We start from the raw sequence: 16,202 nt of genomic DNA, 5'->3' as shown, positions 1-16,202 counted from the left end.
TGAGGCAGGAGAATGGCATGAACCTGCAAGGCAGAGCTTGCAGTGAGTGGAGATTGAGCCACTGCACTCCAGCCTGGGCGACAGTGCGAGACTCCGTCTTTAAAAGAAAAAAAAAAGAAAAAACTTACTGAAAGTAATTTGGAGGGCTAAAACAATAAACTATGTGCTACTAACAAGGTCGAATATGAGTATGATAGAAATAAGTGTGTAAGTTTTAACAGCAGAAGCAAACAAGCAAGTAGAGAAATTGGTTTAGCAGTCTGGCATCTAAGGGGTTGTGTGACAGAAGCCACAGTTTGGACAACCACACACAGATACGAGTATTCTCATTCAAGGTAAGTAAAGGTTAAAATAAAAGGGCAGAAGTACCAGAGGTAATGGTATAAGAATCTCTCTTTCAGTGATAAAGAATACAAAACATTATTTCAATATGCTTTTCAACCAGAAATAGAAAGCGTAGTTAACATAGTGGAGCATATTTACCCAGAGACCAAAAGCCAGTTCGAATCTCGGCACAGCCACTTACTGACTCTAAGATTTATCAACAATCTACTTAACCTATGACCTTCAGCTTCTGCTTTTTTAAACCCCTACCTTCAGGGTTTGCCTATGTATTGGTAATCATATGCTTAAAGCAGCTGGCACAGAGTAGGTTGTCAGTAATGAGCTGCTGTAATATCATAGCATGCTGCTTCAAAAAACCACAGCCTAACGACTAGTAATAAAGATATCAGTAGCCTCTTCTATATAATTTTAAAAAGTTTTCTAGCAGCCAGGAGCGGTGGGTCATACCTGTAATCCCAGCACTTTGGGAGGCAGAGGCGGGCGGATCACGAGGTCAGAAGATCAAGACCATCCTGGCCAACATGGTGAAACCCCATCTCTACTAAAAGTACAAAAATTAGCTGGGTGTGGCGGCGCGCACCTGTAGTCCCAGCTACTCAGGAGGCTGAGACAGGAGAATCTCTTGAACGCAGGAGGCGGAGGCTGCAGTGAGCCGAGATCGATCGCGCCACTGCACTCCAGCCTAGGCAACAGAGCAAGACTCTAGATTCTGTCTCCAAAAAATAAAATAAAATAAAATAAAATAAAAACTTTTCTATCTAGTACACACATTTCAAATGGGCATTGTGATACACGTTTTAAACTATAAGCACGCTTTTCTGTGATTGGAGTAACTGTCTTCTCCAGTAGGAAACATATGTAAAAGCATTTAGAAAGTATGACAGGCAAATCTGGATAAATTTAGAATGAAGTTTCTTAGACCAAGGGGCTGATAGTGACAATATTGTGGTTTCTAGAGGCTTCAGTGGATAGCAATAGAAACAGGTCAAAGGAATTTGGAAAGTAGTTTCTATGCTGCGGTAAAGCAAAGAGAGAGTTGGGAGAAAAAGGTGAGCTTTCTCTGCTCTTGTGGATCACCACGGTCCAGAAATGAGTTTTACGTAAGCTCACTTTATCGGACTATATTTTCAGGAATTAAATAAATGCATTTGTCAAATCACAAGAAGGTTTTTTGGTGGGAGAAGTATAGCAAACGTAACTGCAGTTCACACAGGTTCTCTCAACTTTTTCATTAAAACCGATTCTAAGACTCCAGAGCAGTAGGGTAAGTTATTTTCTCTTCCTTCAAACACCCAATCCTGAAGTTCCCAGCCTGTAGTTGTCATGCGGACCCAACAGGAGACATTCTGTCTCCCATTCTCTTCATACTTCCTCCGGCGGACCGGAATGCAAGTTCCTCGTTTCTCTTTTCCCACTCAGATTTCCAACAGTGACCTCAACTCCACTGCGCCGACTCCTCCAGTCTCCCGGGCTCTGGATCTTCTCCCTCAACATTCGTTTCCTCTCAGAGTTCGTACCCCAAGCCCCTTCGTCCGAGTTCCATTACTCCCTCAACATAATTCTACCCAGGCGATTCAGATCCCTCTTCCTCCACATCCCCGCTCTGTCCACTCTGTCCAACCCCTGCCCCACGTCCCGCTCACACGGGCGGGCCAGGCCAGACCCCTGCCCCAGACCGTTGGGTATCCCCAAGGCCCTGAGGCTCCCACTTAGGCAAGCCCCGCTGCTCAGTTCGGCCGCTCCGGGGGTCTGGTTCTTTCCTCTGCTGTTTCTCCCAAGATCTGTCCTCACTCAGCCCCTCTCACCCTCGTGGGACGCACCCGGAGGCCTTCTCGCCCTCACCTTCCCAGTAATTGCTGGTTCCTGCCGCCATCTTTGTTGTCCAACGTCAGCCGGGATAGCGGAGCAGAGGCGATGCAGGCCAGAAAGTCACCACCGCGCCTGTTTCCGCCCCGAGCGCCAGGGCTGACGGGATGCGAACCTCCGCGGACACTGCCACCTGCTGATCAATTCGTTATCTTACAACTTTTAAGTAGCGACAGATCAAAAACTTCAGCTTTAGCTCCTGACACTCTGAATGTCTGTCTTTCATTCCCGCTTTCTGCGCCCCAAACCATCATCATCTCCCTTATCTCGGCTTATCCTTTCTCTCAGCAGGTGCCTAGTTGACTGGGAGGAGAATCATCCTCAGGCAACTCCCTCAATTTCCTTCACCTTGTCTCTAATGTGTATCTTCAGCCAATTTCTTCTTTTCTCAGACACAGAGACCCTTTCTTCCCAGAGCCATTTTCTTCATTCTACCTCCCCGCCTGTGCTCCATCATCCACCTTCTCTGGCATATGTGCTCTTCTCCACTGGCTGCTTTCCTTGTGTCTACAGTAGTTCTAGTTCCAGCCCTCTTTCCTTGTCAGCCGCCACATCTAGAAAGAGTGAGCTAACTGCTTCTACATGCTCTCGGCCTGAGCCCTCAACCTGCTAAAATCTGCTGTCCAAACCCACACTTTTTAGATACATAAATTATCTGCTGGTGCTGACTTAATTCTAGTGAAGTGTAGAAAACTTAATTCCTGTAAAGTTCTTTCCCCTACTCATTTATAATATAGTTGTTTAAGTATTTCCTCTGCTTTCATTGAGAGAACCACATCAGTCAATGTTGTAATATTTGCTTCAAGTGTCAGGCATAAGTTAGAGAATTCAAGAGAAGAGGAAAGCATACTTGATTTATGCATATTTTACTCTTCTTCCTTCCTAGTGTCCCAAGATTCCTTTTTTTAATCGTTTCCTTTCTGTTTCAAGAATTTCCCTCAGCCATTTTTTTTTTTTTTTAAAAAGAGTAGGTCAGCTGGTGACAAATTCTATTAGTTTTTCTTCATCTGAGAATGTCTTGATTTCACTTCATTCTTGGGGGATCAGATATTGTTGCCAGATACAGAATCTGAAGTTGACAATTTCTTTTTTTCAGCACTTGAAAAATGTGCCAATTCCTTCTGGCCTCCATAGTTTCAGATAAGAAATTGGCTACAGTTGGAATTGTTTTTCCACTGTAGCTAAAATATATTTTCTCTCTCACTGCTTTCAAGAACTGTTCTTTAGTTTTCAGAAGTTATGATGTGCCTTGGTGTAGATTTCTTTGGATTTATCCTGTTCTTGATATCCTCAGCTTCTTGATTATTACATTTATGGCTTCTGCCAAATTTGGGGATTCTCAGCCATTGTTTCTTCCAATACTTTTCCTATCAAATACTGTTTCTCTTTTTTTTCTGGGAGTCTGATGATGTGAATGCTAGATCTTTTGTTAATGTCCCACATAGCTCTGAAGTTATGCTAACTTTTTTTTCAGTCTAGTTTCCATCATTTGGATTTGGTACTATCTACTATTCTGTCTTCAGATTTGCTGATGGGAAAGTATGTCTTTCCTCTGTTCCCTCCATTCTGCTGTTGAGCCCATCTGTTGAGTTCATGTCAATTATTGCATTTTTCATATCTAAAACTTCTGTTCAGTTCCTCATTATATCTTCTGTTTCTTTGCTGAGACTCTTTTTATCATTTGTTCTAAGTTTGTTTGTAATTGCTCACTAAAGTATTTTTATTAGAGCTGCTTCAAAGTCCTCGTCAGATAATTCCAACATCTGTGTCATCTTGATGTTGGGGTCTGTTGTCTTCTTTTCACTCAAGTCGAAATTTTCTGGGCTATTGGAATGACAATTTTTATAAATTGTATCCTGATGTTTTAGGTATTTGTTATGAGATTCTGGAATTTAAGTTTTCTGTTTAAGCAGACTTGCTCTGACACATGCTCCTGAGGGACACAGGGAAATGCTTGCTACTTCCAGGCAGGAGTGGAAGTTCCGGCTCTGCCTTGGCCTTCATTGATTCCCCAGGGAGGAGGTGCCTTGTTACTGCTCCCCATGTGGTCCCCATTGCCACCATGGCAGGGAGCCTCATTACTGCTGTTTGGTGGACAAGAAGTCCAAGTGGGTGTGGGTGGGGCGCTTCATTACGGCCGGTGAGTGTGGAAGCCTAGCCTCCTCTCTCAGCCCTTGATGGCAAGGAGTGAAGATGGGCCTCAGTTTTTTCTGTGACATTTGTCCAGAGTGGTGAAATTATTGTCCAAAAGTATTCTGTCTTGTTAGGATACCTGTTTCCTGGTCCCTTGTCTGGAGAGAGAAGGCTTTCCATTTTCCTTTGGGCTTTTCTTGTCTGCACCCTTTGGCATTTCTAGGTTACCAGCTTCTCCAGCACTCAGTATAGGACATAGGAAACAAAAAGGAAACCCACGGAACTCAGCTTCATGTTCTTTACATTCTGAGGTCCCTAGCTGGTCTGCCTTCTTTTTTCCACCTTTTTGAGTCTATATATATATATATATATATATTAGCTGTGCTTCGTGGGAGGAATAGAAATACAGCTAATCCATCTTGTCCAGAAGTGAAATTGTCCCTTTAATTTTTAAATGTTTTAATTATCAGTCTGGATGTGGTGGTTCATGCCTGTAATCCGAGCACTTTGGGAGGCCGAGGTGGTCGGACTGCTCGAGTCCAGGAGTTTGAGGCCAGCCTGGGCAACATAGTAGGACCTCATCTCTACAAAAAATTAAAACATTAGCCAGGCGTGGTGATGTGCCCTGTAGTCCCCGCCACTCAGGAGGCTGAAGTGGAAGGATTGCTTGAGTCCCCGGGGGTCAAGGCTGCAGCGAGCCATCACCACACCACTGCGCTCCAGTCTGGGCGACAGAGTCAGACCTTGTCTTAAAAAACAAACAAACAAACAAAAAAACTGCTAAAATTCTTCATCTTGTCTTCTACTTTCTTGAATTCATTCATTCATCATCATTCTTTTTTTTTTTTTTTTTAAGACAAATCTTGCTCTGTCCCCAGGCTAGAGTGCAGTGGCACAATCTCGGCTCACTGCAACCTCTGCCTCCCGGGTTCAAGCATTCTCCTGCCTCAGCCTCCCGAGTAGCTGGGAATACAGGCGCCTGCCACCATCCTGGCTAATTTTTGTATTTTCAGTAAAGACAGAGTTTCACCATATTAGCCGGGCTGGTCTTAAACTCCTGACCTTGTGGTCTGCCTGCCTCAGCCTCCCAAAAGTGTTGGGATTACAGGTGTGAGACACTGCGCCCGGCTTTTTTTTTTGTGAGATGGAGTCTCACTTGTCACCCAGGCTGGAGTCAATGGCACGATCTTGGCTCACCGCAACCTCCACGTCCTGCGTTCAAGCGATTCTCCTGCCTCAGCTTCCCGAGTAACTGGGATTACAGGTATGCACCACCACGCCCGGCTAGTTTTGTATTTTTATTAGAGATGCGGTTTCTCCATGTTGGTCAGGCTGGTCTCGAACTCCCGACCTCAGGTGATCCGCCCACCTTGGCCTCCCAAAGTGCTGGGATTACAGGCGTGAGCCACCGCACCTGGCCCATCAGCATTCTTTAAAGATTTCTGATAACTGAGAAATATGTACTTCCCATATATTTTTCTTGTTCTTTCACAATGTAATTGTCTTTTGATAAGAACTTTTGATTGGATGCTGTATATTATAGATAAAACTTTGTATTAATCATTTGAGGATCTAGATGATGTTGTCTTTCTCCAGAAAGAATTTACTGCCTCTTCTTGCAGGCAGTTCAGGTAGGGGCAGATCAGCTTAATCCAGTATGGAGTGGAACTAATACCAAGAGGGATTCTGTGTTTGTTAAAATTGGTCTATTTCTGATTAGCCCTTCATTCTAATGTGTAGCCATTCAGGTTTCCTAACTGGAATACTGTTTACCAGTGCCACTTCCTTGACAGGTACTAACCTCGTATTTTCCCCCACCCAGTGATACTGCCTAAAACTTCTGTTTGGGTTCTCTGTCTCTTGCCTAGCCTCTCTTCTGTTACCTATGAATTGAAAAATGCCTGGAGGTAAAAGTTTTACCACCACACTCACCTCTCAGCAATTTTTGTTCTGGGATCTTGATCCCATAAGTCCTTCTTACATTAGTAGTTCTCCAATCCTTCAAACAGCTGTTTTTTTGTTTGTTTTTAAATAAAATTTAGCTTTTCTAATTGCTTTTGATGAGAAGTCTTTCCGTTTCAAGCCAATCCACTCATAGCTGAAAGTGGAACTAAATTTTATTATTTCTAATTTATCTGTATTTTGTATTTTCCACATGTATAATCATCTGTTAATAATGACAAATTCATTTCTTATCAATATTCATTCATATATGCTATTTATATTTTCATGTTTCATGGCTGAGATCTGTTCTGATAATAGAACAAAGCTAAGGTATTAAATACTTTAGTTGTTATTTTTGTTGGCATGTTCAGGGAGGAGTTGTAAGTGCTCTGATTTTGCAATTCTCATTTGACTAGCAGGACTCTAAATTTTCCTCCTTTTCTTCTTTTCATCACCTAATTGTCTTTTGCTTCTTTTCATCACCTAATTGTCAAAGGTGCTTCTCCTTTTTTCATTTTTTCCCTTCACTAGCTCTTTTTTTCTTTTCTTTTGAAGCTGTGTGTTTCAAAGACTGCCGCATTAAGTCACACTTGGCCCCTTTAAATTGTGCTCACTCTGAAGCCCCTTCCCTCTGGTTTCTGCTCAGATCGCTTGGACATGTTTTTTAGATTGAGGGTTAGGTGGACCTAGTCTTTTTGGCAGTAGTTTTAGGCCAAGAACATTACTTTCTTTTTCTGGCGTCCCTCTCCTGACTTCCCTGCAGTTTATCTCCCTCTGCCTTTGCTCCACAGAGCCTGTGGGATGCTACTGGGGTGGGCCTGTGAGAATCTATGTTGCGATCTGCTGATTTTCCTCGTCTTACTCGGTTTGAAGTTTCAAAATTCTCTGACTTCAAATTATGCTGGGAGCGTGATTTCTGTATACTTTTTCCTTCGTGTGCTTGCATTAATGAAATATTGGGAGACAAGGTAGCTAGGCTGCCACTAAGGTTTTCAGCGACCTGGAAGTTCGCTTTCATTCTTGAAAGGTATGTTCAATACAGAATTCTATGTTGGAAGTTATATAATGTTTTCCCCAGCATTTTAAAAGTATAATTTCAATGTACTTTGGTTTCTATTGTTGAGAGTGAGTCTAATCGCTGATCTCTTTTGTCTTTGTCTTTGTTGATCTGCAATTTCACTGATCTAAGTGTGGGTGTTACTTTTTCTTGCTTGGGATTGAGTTTCTTTAATCTATGGGTTGCTATCTTTATCGATTTGGGGAAAATTTTCAGTCACTGTCTCTTAGTTTCCTATGCTCTGTTCTCTCTTCTTTTTCCTCTAAAACTGTGGGTATCAAACATGTGGTATTAGTTGTATGTCAAATCCACATTTTAACCCTCTCCTTTGTATTTTCTACCTTTTGGTCTCCATGCTACGTAAGAATTTCTACAGATCTGTCTTCTAGTTAATTACTTCTCTGTGCACAGTCGGCCACGCCAACTATCCACTTTAGTTTCTGTACTTTCATTTCCAGAAGTTCTGCTATTATTTTATAGATCCTGTGATAGTCTCAGGTTTATCTTTTATTTGAAAACAATAATTCTATTTTACAGTGTTCAATAATATAAACATCTGACACCCATATAAAACTTTTTCTGCTCTTCTCTTACTTGTGAAAAATTGTGAAGTCTGCTCCAACTCTAGGAGGAACACACCTTCCACCAGAGATTTCTTTTTTCTTTCTTTTTGTTTTTTTTTTTTTTAGACAGGGTCTTGCTCTATCGTCCAGGCTGGAGTGCAGTGGCACCATCTCGGCAAACTCCGCCTCCCAGGTCCATGCCATTCTCCTGCCTCAGCCTCCCGAGTAGCTGGGACTACAGGCATCCGCCACCACGCCTGGCTAATTTTTTTATATTTTTAGTAGAGACGGGGGTTTCACCGTGTTAGCCAGGATGGTCTCAATCTCCTGACCTTGTGATCCGCCCGCCTCGGCCTCCCAAAGTGCTGGGATTACAGGTGTGAGCCACCTCGCCCGGCCTCCACTAGAGATTTCAATTGAACTTGGTCATCTAGAAGCAGTGCCACATGGCTTGACACCTGGAGTACCCAAGCTGTGTATGGCTGCCTAGGTTCTAGACATCCTATTTCCTATGCCCAGGCCCTCTTTCCAATGTGTTCCATTCACGTTCTGCTAAATAGAAAACTGACTATAATCCTTCCTCTTTTGTCCTCCCAACACTCCCATCTTCCAAATCAAAACCCAGGAGTCAACTTTGTATGATCTCTGCAACTTTTCTGTAAATCTAAAATTATAATTTTTTTTTAAATCTAGCAGTCCTGCAATTGAATCATTACTGTAACTTGCCCAGTCCCTTTCTGTTTCATTCCCTCTCAAAAGGATCAGTGCTTTCGACTCTGGATCAAAAGCCTGTTTAGTCTTGAAAAACTCTGCTAGGAACCATATGTACATAATAAATAATAATAATCATCATAAATACTGGAATAACCTCAAATATTCGAAATTAGCAGTCTAGACTTTCACCATTACTCCTTCACTCTGGCTCAACCTCAGTGGTTATCACAGAATATAATCCATGTTATCAGAGCAATTTCTATTTAATCTGCACTCTGTTTCCTCCGTGTTCCGTCTTAAGTTTCTCCACTTGCTGATTTTCCAACTACAGTTTTGACTTTATCTCTGCCTCTTCATATTGCTGAATTTGAGATATCCATCTCAATTTACTCCCACTTCTAATTATCGTACCTTCAGTCTTATCAAGTAATTCTCAGCCTTTTTTCCTCAGTCTTTCAGGCTGGCCTCTAAACTTCAACACCTTACTACTCCACGTAGGCCATCCTGTCTCATTCTTGCTTACCTTGTCTACATTTGTTTACACAGTAATTAGGGAAGAGGATTATTTAACCTCAACCAAAATGCCGAAGAAATAGCATGTTTACTTTTAATATTCTACTAATGTAGGTGAAAATTGTGATATTAAAGTTAAAATTTGGGCCGAGCATGGTGGCTCATGCCTGTAATCCCAGCACTTTGGGAGGCCAAGGTGGGAGGATGACTTGAGGTCAGGAGTTCCAGACCAGCCTGGCCAACATGGCGAAACTCTGTCTCTACTAAAAATACAAAAACTAGCTGGGCATGATGGCGCATGCCTGTAATTCCAGCTACTTGGGAGGCTAAGGCAGGAGAATCGCTTGAAACCGGGAGCCAGAGGTTGCAGTGAGCTGAGATCATACCACTGCATTCTAGCCTGGGAGACAGTGAGCCTCCGTCTCAAAAAAATATATATATATATTTATATATATATTTTTGTGCATATGTATTTGTTTTACATTTGCTGAGGAGTGCTTTACTTCCAACTATGTGGTCAGTTTTGGAATAAGTGCGATGTGGTGCTGAGAAGAATGTATATTCTGTTGATTTGGGGTGGAGAGTTCTGTAGATGTCTATTAGGTCCGCCTGGTGCAGAGTTGAGTTCAATTCCTGGATATCCTTGTTAACTTTCTGTCTCGTTGATCTGTCTAATGTTGACAGTGGGGTGTTAAAGTCTCCCATTACATATATTTGTAAGTATACTTTTGTATATATATTTGTGTATATATATATATAAAGAAAGGTAAAATTGCACTTTGTCTACTGATTTTATTGCTTTTGTGTGTAATAATAAATGGTGTATTTATCTGAGGTTTGCAACAAATAGCATAGAATCAGTTGGTATTCTAACTATAACTAAGACTAAGACATGAAGACCCACACAATGGCACTTATTCAGAATTGAGTAGTATTAGTGTTGACCATCATGTTTACTTTGCTGAGAACAATCAGCTATTAGAAATCTGAAAAGCTGAACATAACTAGATTACTGTTTATGAAACAAACCAAAAGGGTTCTTAATTCAAGTATGAGAAAACTAAGAAAATTCAGGAAAATATTTCAAACATTGAGAGAAAAAGAACCATTATCACTATTCACACTTCCTGTAGCAGTTAAGTAAGGCTGTTTTCACTAAAGAAGCATAAATACAACTTAATTTCATTTAAAAACAAATATGAGGCATTTTGGCATAATTAAAACTTTACTGCCATGCTTTAGACAATCGATTGAACCACATAATAAAAAGTTTCTTTCTTTTTTTTTTTTTTTAGTATTTGTGTCTCAGAATTTCTTCTAAATTAAAAAGATCACCTATAAACGGGTCTTTGTTTATACATTTGATAAAATAACTTTCTTTCAAAGGCATAAGAAGACATCACATGAAGGAAAATGATGCTGGTTACCACAGGCATTCAATTCCGAGTCAAACATTATACTGGGAACTTTTCTAACATTATTTCATTTAATTTTCCACTGCAATCCTATCAAGGATTATTATTTAACCAGTAGAGAAACTGAGGCTCAGAGAATGTCAAGAAACTTGTACAAGCTCACATCGGAAGCAAGTAGCAGAGCCAAGAATCAATCACAGATTGGTCCAACTCCAAAGTCCATGCTCAAACCTCTATGCTTTATTTCCTTTACAGCAGAGACTTTTAGATGAACCAATTACTGTTGAAATATAACTTATTTCCATTTCTATTTCTCTGGTCTGGACTATGAGTTCTTTGTCAGCAGAGTCTGTTTCTTATGTATCTTTGCTTTCCCAATTCCTATTAGGGTAGAAGTAACACATTGTTGCTAAGTGAAAAGGGGATATTGAATTCATCCTCGCTGCGCCTATAAGTGCCAGGACACATTATTCTAACTGGGCCTCACCTGGAAAAAGGACGAAATTTTTAATGAACAAGTTTAAAATGGGTACATAACAACCTTTCAATGACCAGTTTTGTGTTATTGTGAAATGATTGAACATATATAACAATCTAGCTGAGCTACAAACAGAAAACTGTGGCCACTATGTAATGTGATTTCAGAAACAAAGCTTTCTTTTGAGTTGATTCACAAATACAGAAAACATTCCATAGGTGATACCCTGTATTCTGATCCTGGTACTATTTTTCCACTAGTGTAGGCAGAAAAACTAAATAACTTTCAAACTGGACCTATAACTTTTTCTGGCCTATTGCATCTGAAAAAAGATTATGAGACAAAACACAAAGAAAGACAAACATCATAAAATAACTTTTATACAGGATTAGTAGATCTGTTTACATATAAAAAACAGAAAGGACCTCATTACAGTTAGATTTCACATAAATTACACATTGACTTTTAAAAACTACTATTCAACTTCATTTAAAGTCCCTTTTAAAAATTTCATTTTGAAGGCACAGTGCATGAAATAAACCAAAGACTGAAGCACTTGAGATGAATGGGTGTTGGGCACCTTATATAAACAGCTGTAGATTGCTCTAGAACTGGGAGTATCACTTGGAAAAATTGGAGAGGTGAAAAGCTGATTTTTAATCTGAGCATTAAAAAATACCATTATGTCATACCTCCAGAAAATCTGTAGTATGGCCAGCATAGAAGGTAATTAGTACACTCATGTTATGCCATTTATAAAAATCACAATCATACATATTTACATAATCTATATCCAACTGCCTAAAAATGGTAATCTACTTTCAAATTGCATAATGTACTCTGTCAAATCAAAATCAACCAGGACAATATTCTGAAAATCAAGTGGAATCATTAACAAATTATTGCTAAAAATAGGGTAAATGGGTATTGGGAGAGATTTCTTCATGAACTAGAAATCCAAGTTCAGTTCATATTAAAGACCCCAATCATCCCCCCAAAATAACTAGTTAAAACAAACCAGAAACCCAAAGAGTTATCAAAAAAGTTGCTATAGAAAACCACTGAACATCAATCATAGTGGAATTTATAGTAATAACAATAAAGCAAAATTATATGGAAATGCTGGGTTGTCACTGTTAAAACAATTCCACAAGAAAAACCATAATGTAGGGCACTATTACAGAGTTCATTGCCAATAAGCTTTTCATACAGCAGGGCCAACACCTGGCACAAGTGCATTTCTGGCAACAAGATAAAACTACTTAATGCTGAGAATAAATGGAAATGGAGGAGCGGTCATGGTTACCAAGTAACCTAGTGTTAGCTCAAACACAATAAGCTCAGACATAAACACTACCTTTTATTTATTTGTGAACTCATAATTAGATTTAAATTCAATAGTCATGAATTCAGCAAATCCCATTCAAGTAAAAGTTACCAAAGATTAAGCAATCAATCACACTGGGCCAAATATACAATATGTTTCCTTTCTGGAAGATGACAAAGTCCCAAAGCAAATCCTTTCAATAAGCATTGCAAGCATTCCTCAACTGGATAGGATCCCACTCATTACCCAAGTGTTCAGCAAAATGCATCAAAACCAAAGGATCTTTCCTTCTGAAATGACTTGGGCGCATCTTACTGAACTACATAATCGATACAAGTACATGTACACAGGTAGACACTTTGAACATTACCTACTCAGTCACTTTGCTTTTATTAAGGAGCTGGGAAGGAAGAAGTCTTGCAAACTGATCACCAGGACAAAACCCATGCCTTGTGAGTAAAGAAAGGCACAACTCAGATTTAGGCAAATTTCTTAATACTATGATACTTGCTTCTGTAACTCCAAGGAAATGGAAAGTCTCTTGGAGAAACACTGAAGAAATGTATTCCCCATCCCATATGGCTTCAATGCCTTAAGCAGTTAATATGTTCTAATATTAGATTAGATCCGCAAATAAAAGACAGGGAAGGGCTGAGAATATAGTCTTAGTAGTCAGGGATCCTATACATTCACGCTTCTAGGTAACACAAGCTGGGAAAGTCTTGTTTTCCAGCTAAATGCGTTATTTAAAAGTTCATTGACGGTCAAGATTTATAGCAGAATTTGGTTTTTCTTTCAGGAAGTATTACTAAAATAACTGTATGTTCATTTCTTTAAAATTTTACACATGCTTAAAAGGCATGGCCTCCAGCCACTGAGATGTACAGTTAAAGACATATTTGATCCAAGAGAGAAGTAAATGTAAAAAGGTATCCTCTGGTGAAGACCAATGATAACAAAGCAAAGTCTGTCACATTAACTTTGTTTCATTTGCCGTAACGTCCCAAGCAGGGCCAGCCACTCTGAGGACCCTTGTTGGTTTCCTGACTGTACTCTTAAAAATAAAGCTGAAAAAGAGCAATACACCACCATCCTTAAAGAAAACATATAGATTATTAGAAGAAATTAAATCACATATACTTCATTAACTATTAGCATCCCACAAGCTCTGTTCCATGTACGAGGTGGCAGAATTTACAGTTGCTAATACCAGACTACCAGAATGGCTTAACCTTGAACCACGGATTTATCACAGATACTTATTAACAAATGACATGACCTCATTATTCTTGATAAACAAAATCTTTTATAAAGCCACTTTGAATGCATTCCTCACCAAACCTGGTTGAACGACCTAGGTAGGTGGTAAACCACTCCACCTGAAGGCTTTGGGATAACTGATACATTAATGGATATAGAATACAATTTGAGAAGATGAGAGCAAGTTTTTTGATCCCCTGATTTAGTATAAGTTCAGCAGCAACTTGGTCATTAAAACATTCAAAGGTATTAAACCATTAGATCATTGGTAAGATGCATACTTACAAAAAGCATAATTTCCGTTGCATAAGACAGACACAATAAAATGCAAATCTTTCAGGTCTTTGCCTGATTGGCAGTGAAGATGACACTTTAACACCACAGTGTTTTATCACTCAGCAGTCATACTTTACATTTTTTTCAAGGGAGGGAGCTATACTTAAAAACTTTCGACTGAACTTTTAGCAAAATTGGTTGATCAAAAAGAGACTGTCAAATGAAACATTAGGACAAAGAAGCAAATTACTCCCAGAGGCCTATGTGAACAAGACCAGCCAAGTGATTTCAATAATAGTATGCTATTACAGGGTATAGGCTTGGGCTGGAGCATGAAGTATAGCTATTTTGTCTTCAAATACAGGTTAAGAATGTGCAAGTAGGTCTCTTCCACATTTCTAGATATTTTCAGTAGAATTCAGATCTTGCAGATGGTTGGGTCATCTGAAAACCATGTGTGCAACACAGAAAAAGGTTCTGATTTAGGCAATATTAAAGAATCAGGCATTCCTAGAATAAGCTAGTGCTTCACAGATATAAGCAGCAGCACCTGTGGGTTTTTACCAAGTTCAAAGATAGGCAACATGAGTTTTAGATCTCTCTCTCAGCTTCATTCAAGTGGGCATTTAGATCTTTCACAACAAAGTAAGCTCTCCCTTAAAATGGGCTATTTAGAAGTTTGCTAAACCTTACAAGAGAGGTAGTGAAATCCTGCTTACAGCATAGTCTACCAGTTCCGATCTAGCCTTGGAACAGGTAGAAAGCCAAATGCAGAAGCCCATTTATTCATTTCCTACTGTTATACGTATTTAAAAATCAATTCAACCTCCATTAAACCTGAATAAGAGAAACTCCAGCTATTTAACAACTAGAGAAAAGTACTCCTCAGTAGGCTGAAAAAACCTTGAGTTTTTAAAGCTTTATGTCGATTCTGACTGCTGTCCCTGCCTTAATGTTTCTGGATTCTTTTGGCCATTTAAAACAAAGAAAAATACTAAAGCCACTAGTAAACACCTGATGTGCAAAATACAACATCCTCTAGTTGGTTTTATGCCATTATTACATAAGCTCCAAACAGCTCATCTTAAATTAAAAAGAAAAACAAAGTGGCTGTCCCATCTCTGCTGCATAAATAGAAATCAGATTTTTTTTTTAAAGGTTAAGAATACTTTAAGGAAGGGAAGTTCAAAACTGCCAGTGAAATTCACAGAGAATACAAATTTAGCAATTTAACTTCCCAAAGCTCTTTGAAGAAGCAAGAGAGTCTCTCTTCTTAATGCAGTGTTCTCCCAAGAGGAACTGTAATTTTGCTTGGTACTTATGCTGGGAGATATGCCAAATGTGTTTCTCAATGTTTGCTAGAATATAATGTTTCCTCTTCAGTGTCTGTTTCATCCTGGAACTCATGGCTTAAGAGGGACTTCTTGGAGCCGGTAGACATCATGCGAATTTCATCTTCATACTCATCATGATGCTGCCTGAGCCGATGAAAGCCATCCTTGTGTCTATTAGACTTGATTGAGCAGATGCACCAAATAATGCAAGCTGTTAGGATCAATGCCGACATAGTAGCACCTGACAAACAAAAACCATCACGTGGGTGATATTATACTTTAAGGATATTAATAAGCAGCTGCTTACAATGGAACTTTTAATAATATACCCCGCATTTATTTTATTTCTATTTCACGCACTTAAGAACCTTTTATTATAATAGAAGCAGTATATGTACAATATACAAAATTTAAAAATACAAACTGACAAAAGTCAAAACCAAAAACCTCCTATCTTTACATTTCCATTACCCAGAGATCATTTTTAGTTACCAGATCTTTTCTGCATGTGATCCTCCCACCTCAGCCTCCTGAGCAGTACCACAGGTGCACGCCACCACACCTGGCTAATTTTTTTTTTGGTAGAGGTGGGGTTTTGCCATGTTACCCAGGCTAGTCTAGAACTCCTGACCTCAAGTGATCCACCTGCCTCGGCCTCCCAAAGCACTGGGATTATAGGCGTGAGCCACCATGCCTGGCCCCAGATCTTTCTTTATGCATGTGCATATACATGTATTTTTTTCCTTTTACCATAATGAGATTATACTGTGTCTACTGTTCTGCAACCTGCTTTTTATGACTTCTATTATACTCTTCCTTTCCAGTAAACTTTCATTTCATCCAAATCTCTTAGTTTATTTTAAATTTGTACATAAGGTTATCAAAATAAAAGTGTTAGAAACTAAAAATAATAAAAATTAAGTTCACAAAAGCTAATGGGTGACAGAGCCAGATTTAAACCATGGCTGAATTCTACC

At 39.6% G+C, this 16,202-nt stretch overlaps 2 protein-coding genes across 4 annotated transcripts in view; both read right to left on the bottom strand.

The window, feature by feature from the left end:
* The window catches only part of GOSR1 (golgi SNAP receptor complex member 1), a 56,192-nt gene extending 53,918 nt beyond the window's left edge, over window positions 1–2,274 (bottom strand). The window contains exon 1 of one of the 3 annotated variants that reach the window (XM_011940865.1): window positions 2,188–2,274. In XM_011940865.1, coding sequence (XP_011796255.1) covers window positions 2,188–2,218 — 31 coding nt within the window. In that variant the 5' untranslated portion in view covers window positions 2,219–2,274. Of the gene's footprint in view, window positions 1–2,165 lie in introns of all 3 variants that reach the window. The other 2 variants (XM_011940864.1, XM_011940866.1) reach the window with 2 other exon arrangements.
* Window positions 2,275–10,768: 8,494 nt separating this feature from the next.
* The window catches only part of LOC105510869 (carboxypeptidase D), a 103,469-nt gene continuing 98,035 nt past the window's right edge, over window positions 10,769–16,202 (bottom strand). The window contains exon 21 of the mRNA XM_011940863.1: window positions 10,769–15,466. Coding sequence (XP_011796253.1) covers window positions 15,240–15,466 — 227 coding nt within the window. The 3' untranslated portion in view covers window positions 10,769–15,239. The remainder of the gene's footprint in view (window positions 15,467–16,202) is intronic.

The sequence above is a fragment of the Colobus angolensis genome, unplaced genomic scaffold, assembly GCF_000951035.1.
Source record: "Colobus angolensis palliatus isolate OR3802 unplaced genomic scaffold, Cang.pa_1.0 Scaffold193, whole genome shotgun sequence".
Taxonomy (NCBI): Eukaryota; Metazoa; Chordata; class Mammalia; order Primates; family Cercopithecidae; genus Colobus; species Colobus angolensis.
This window is presented reverse-complemented; position numbering and strand designations above follow the sequence as displayed.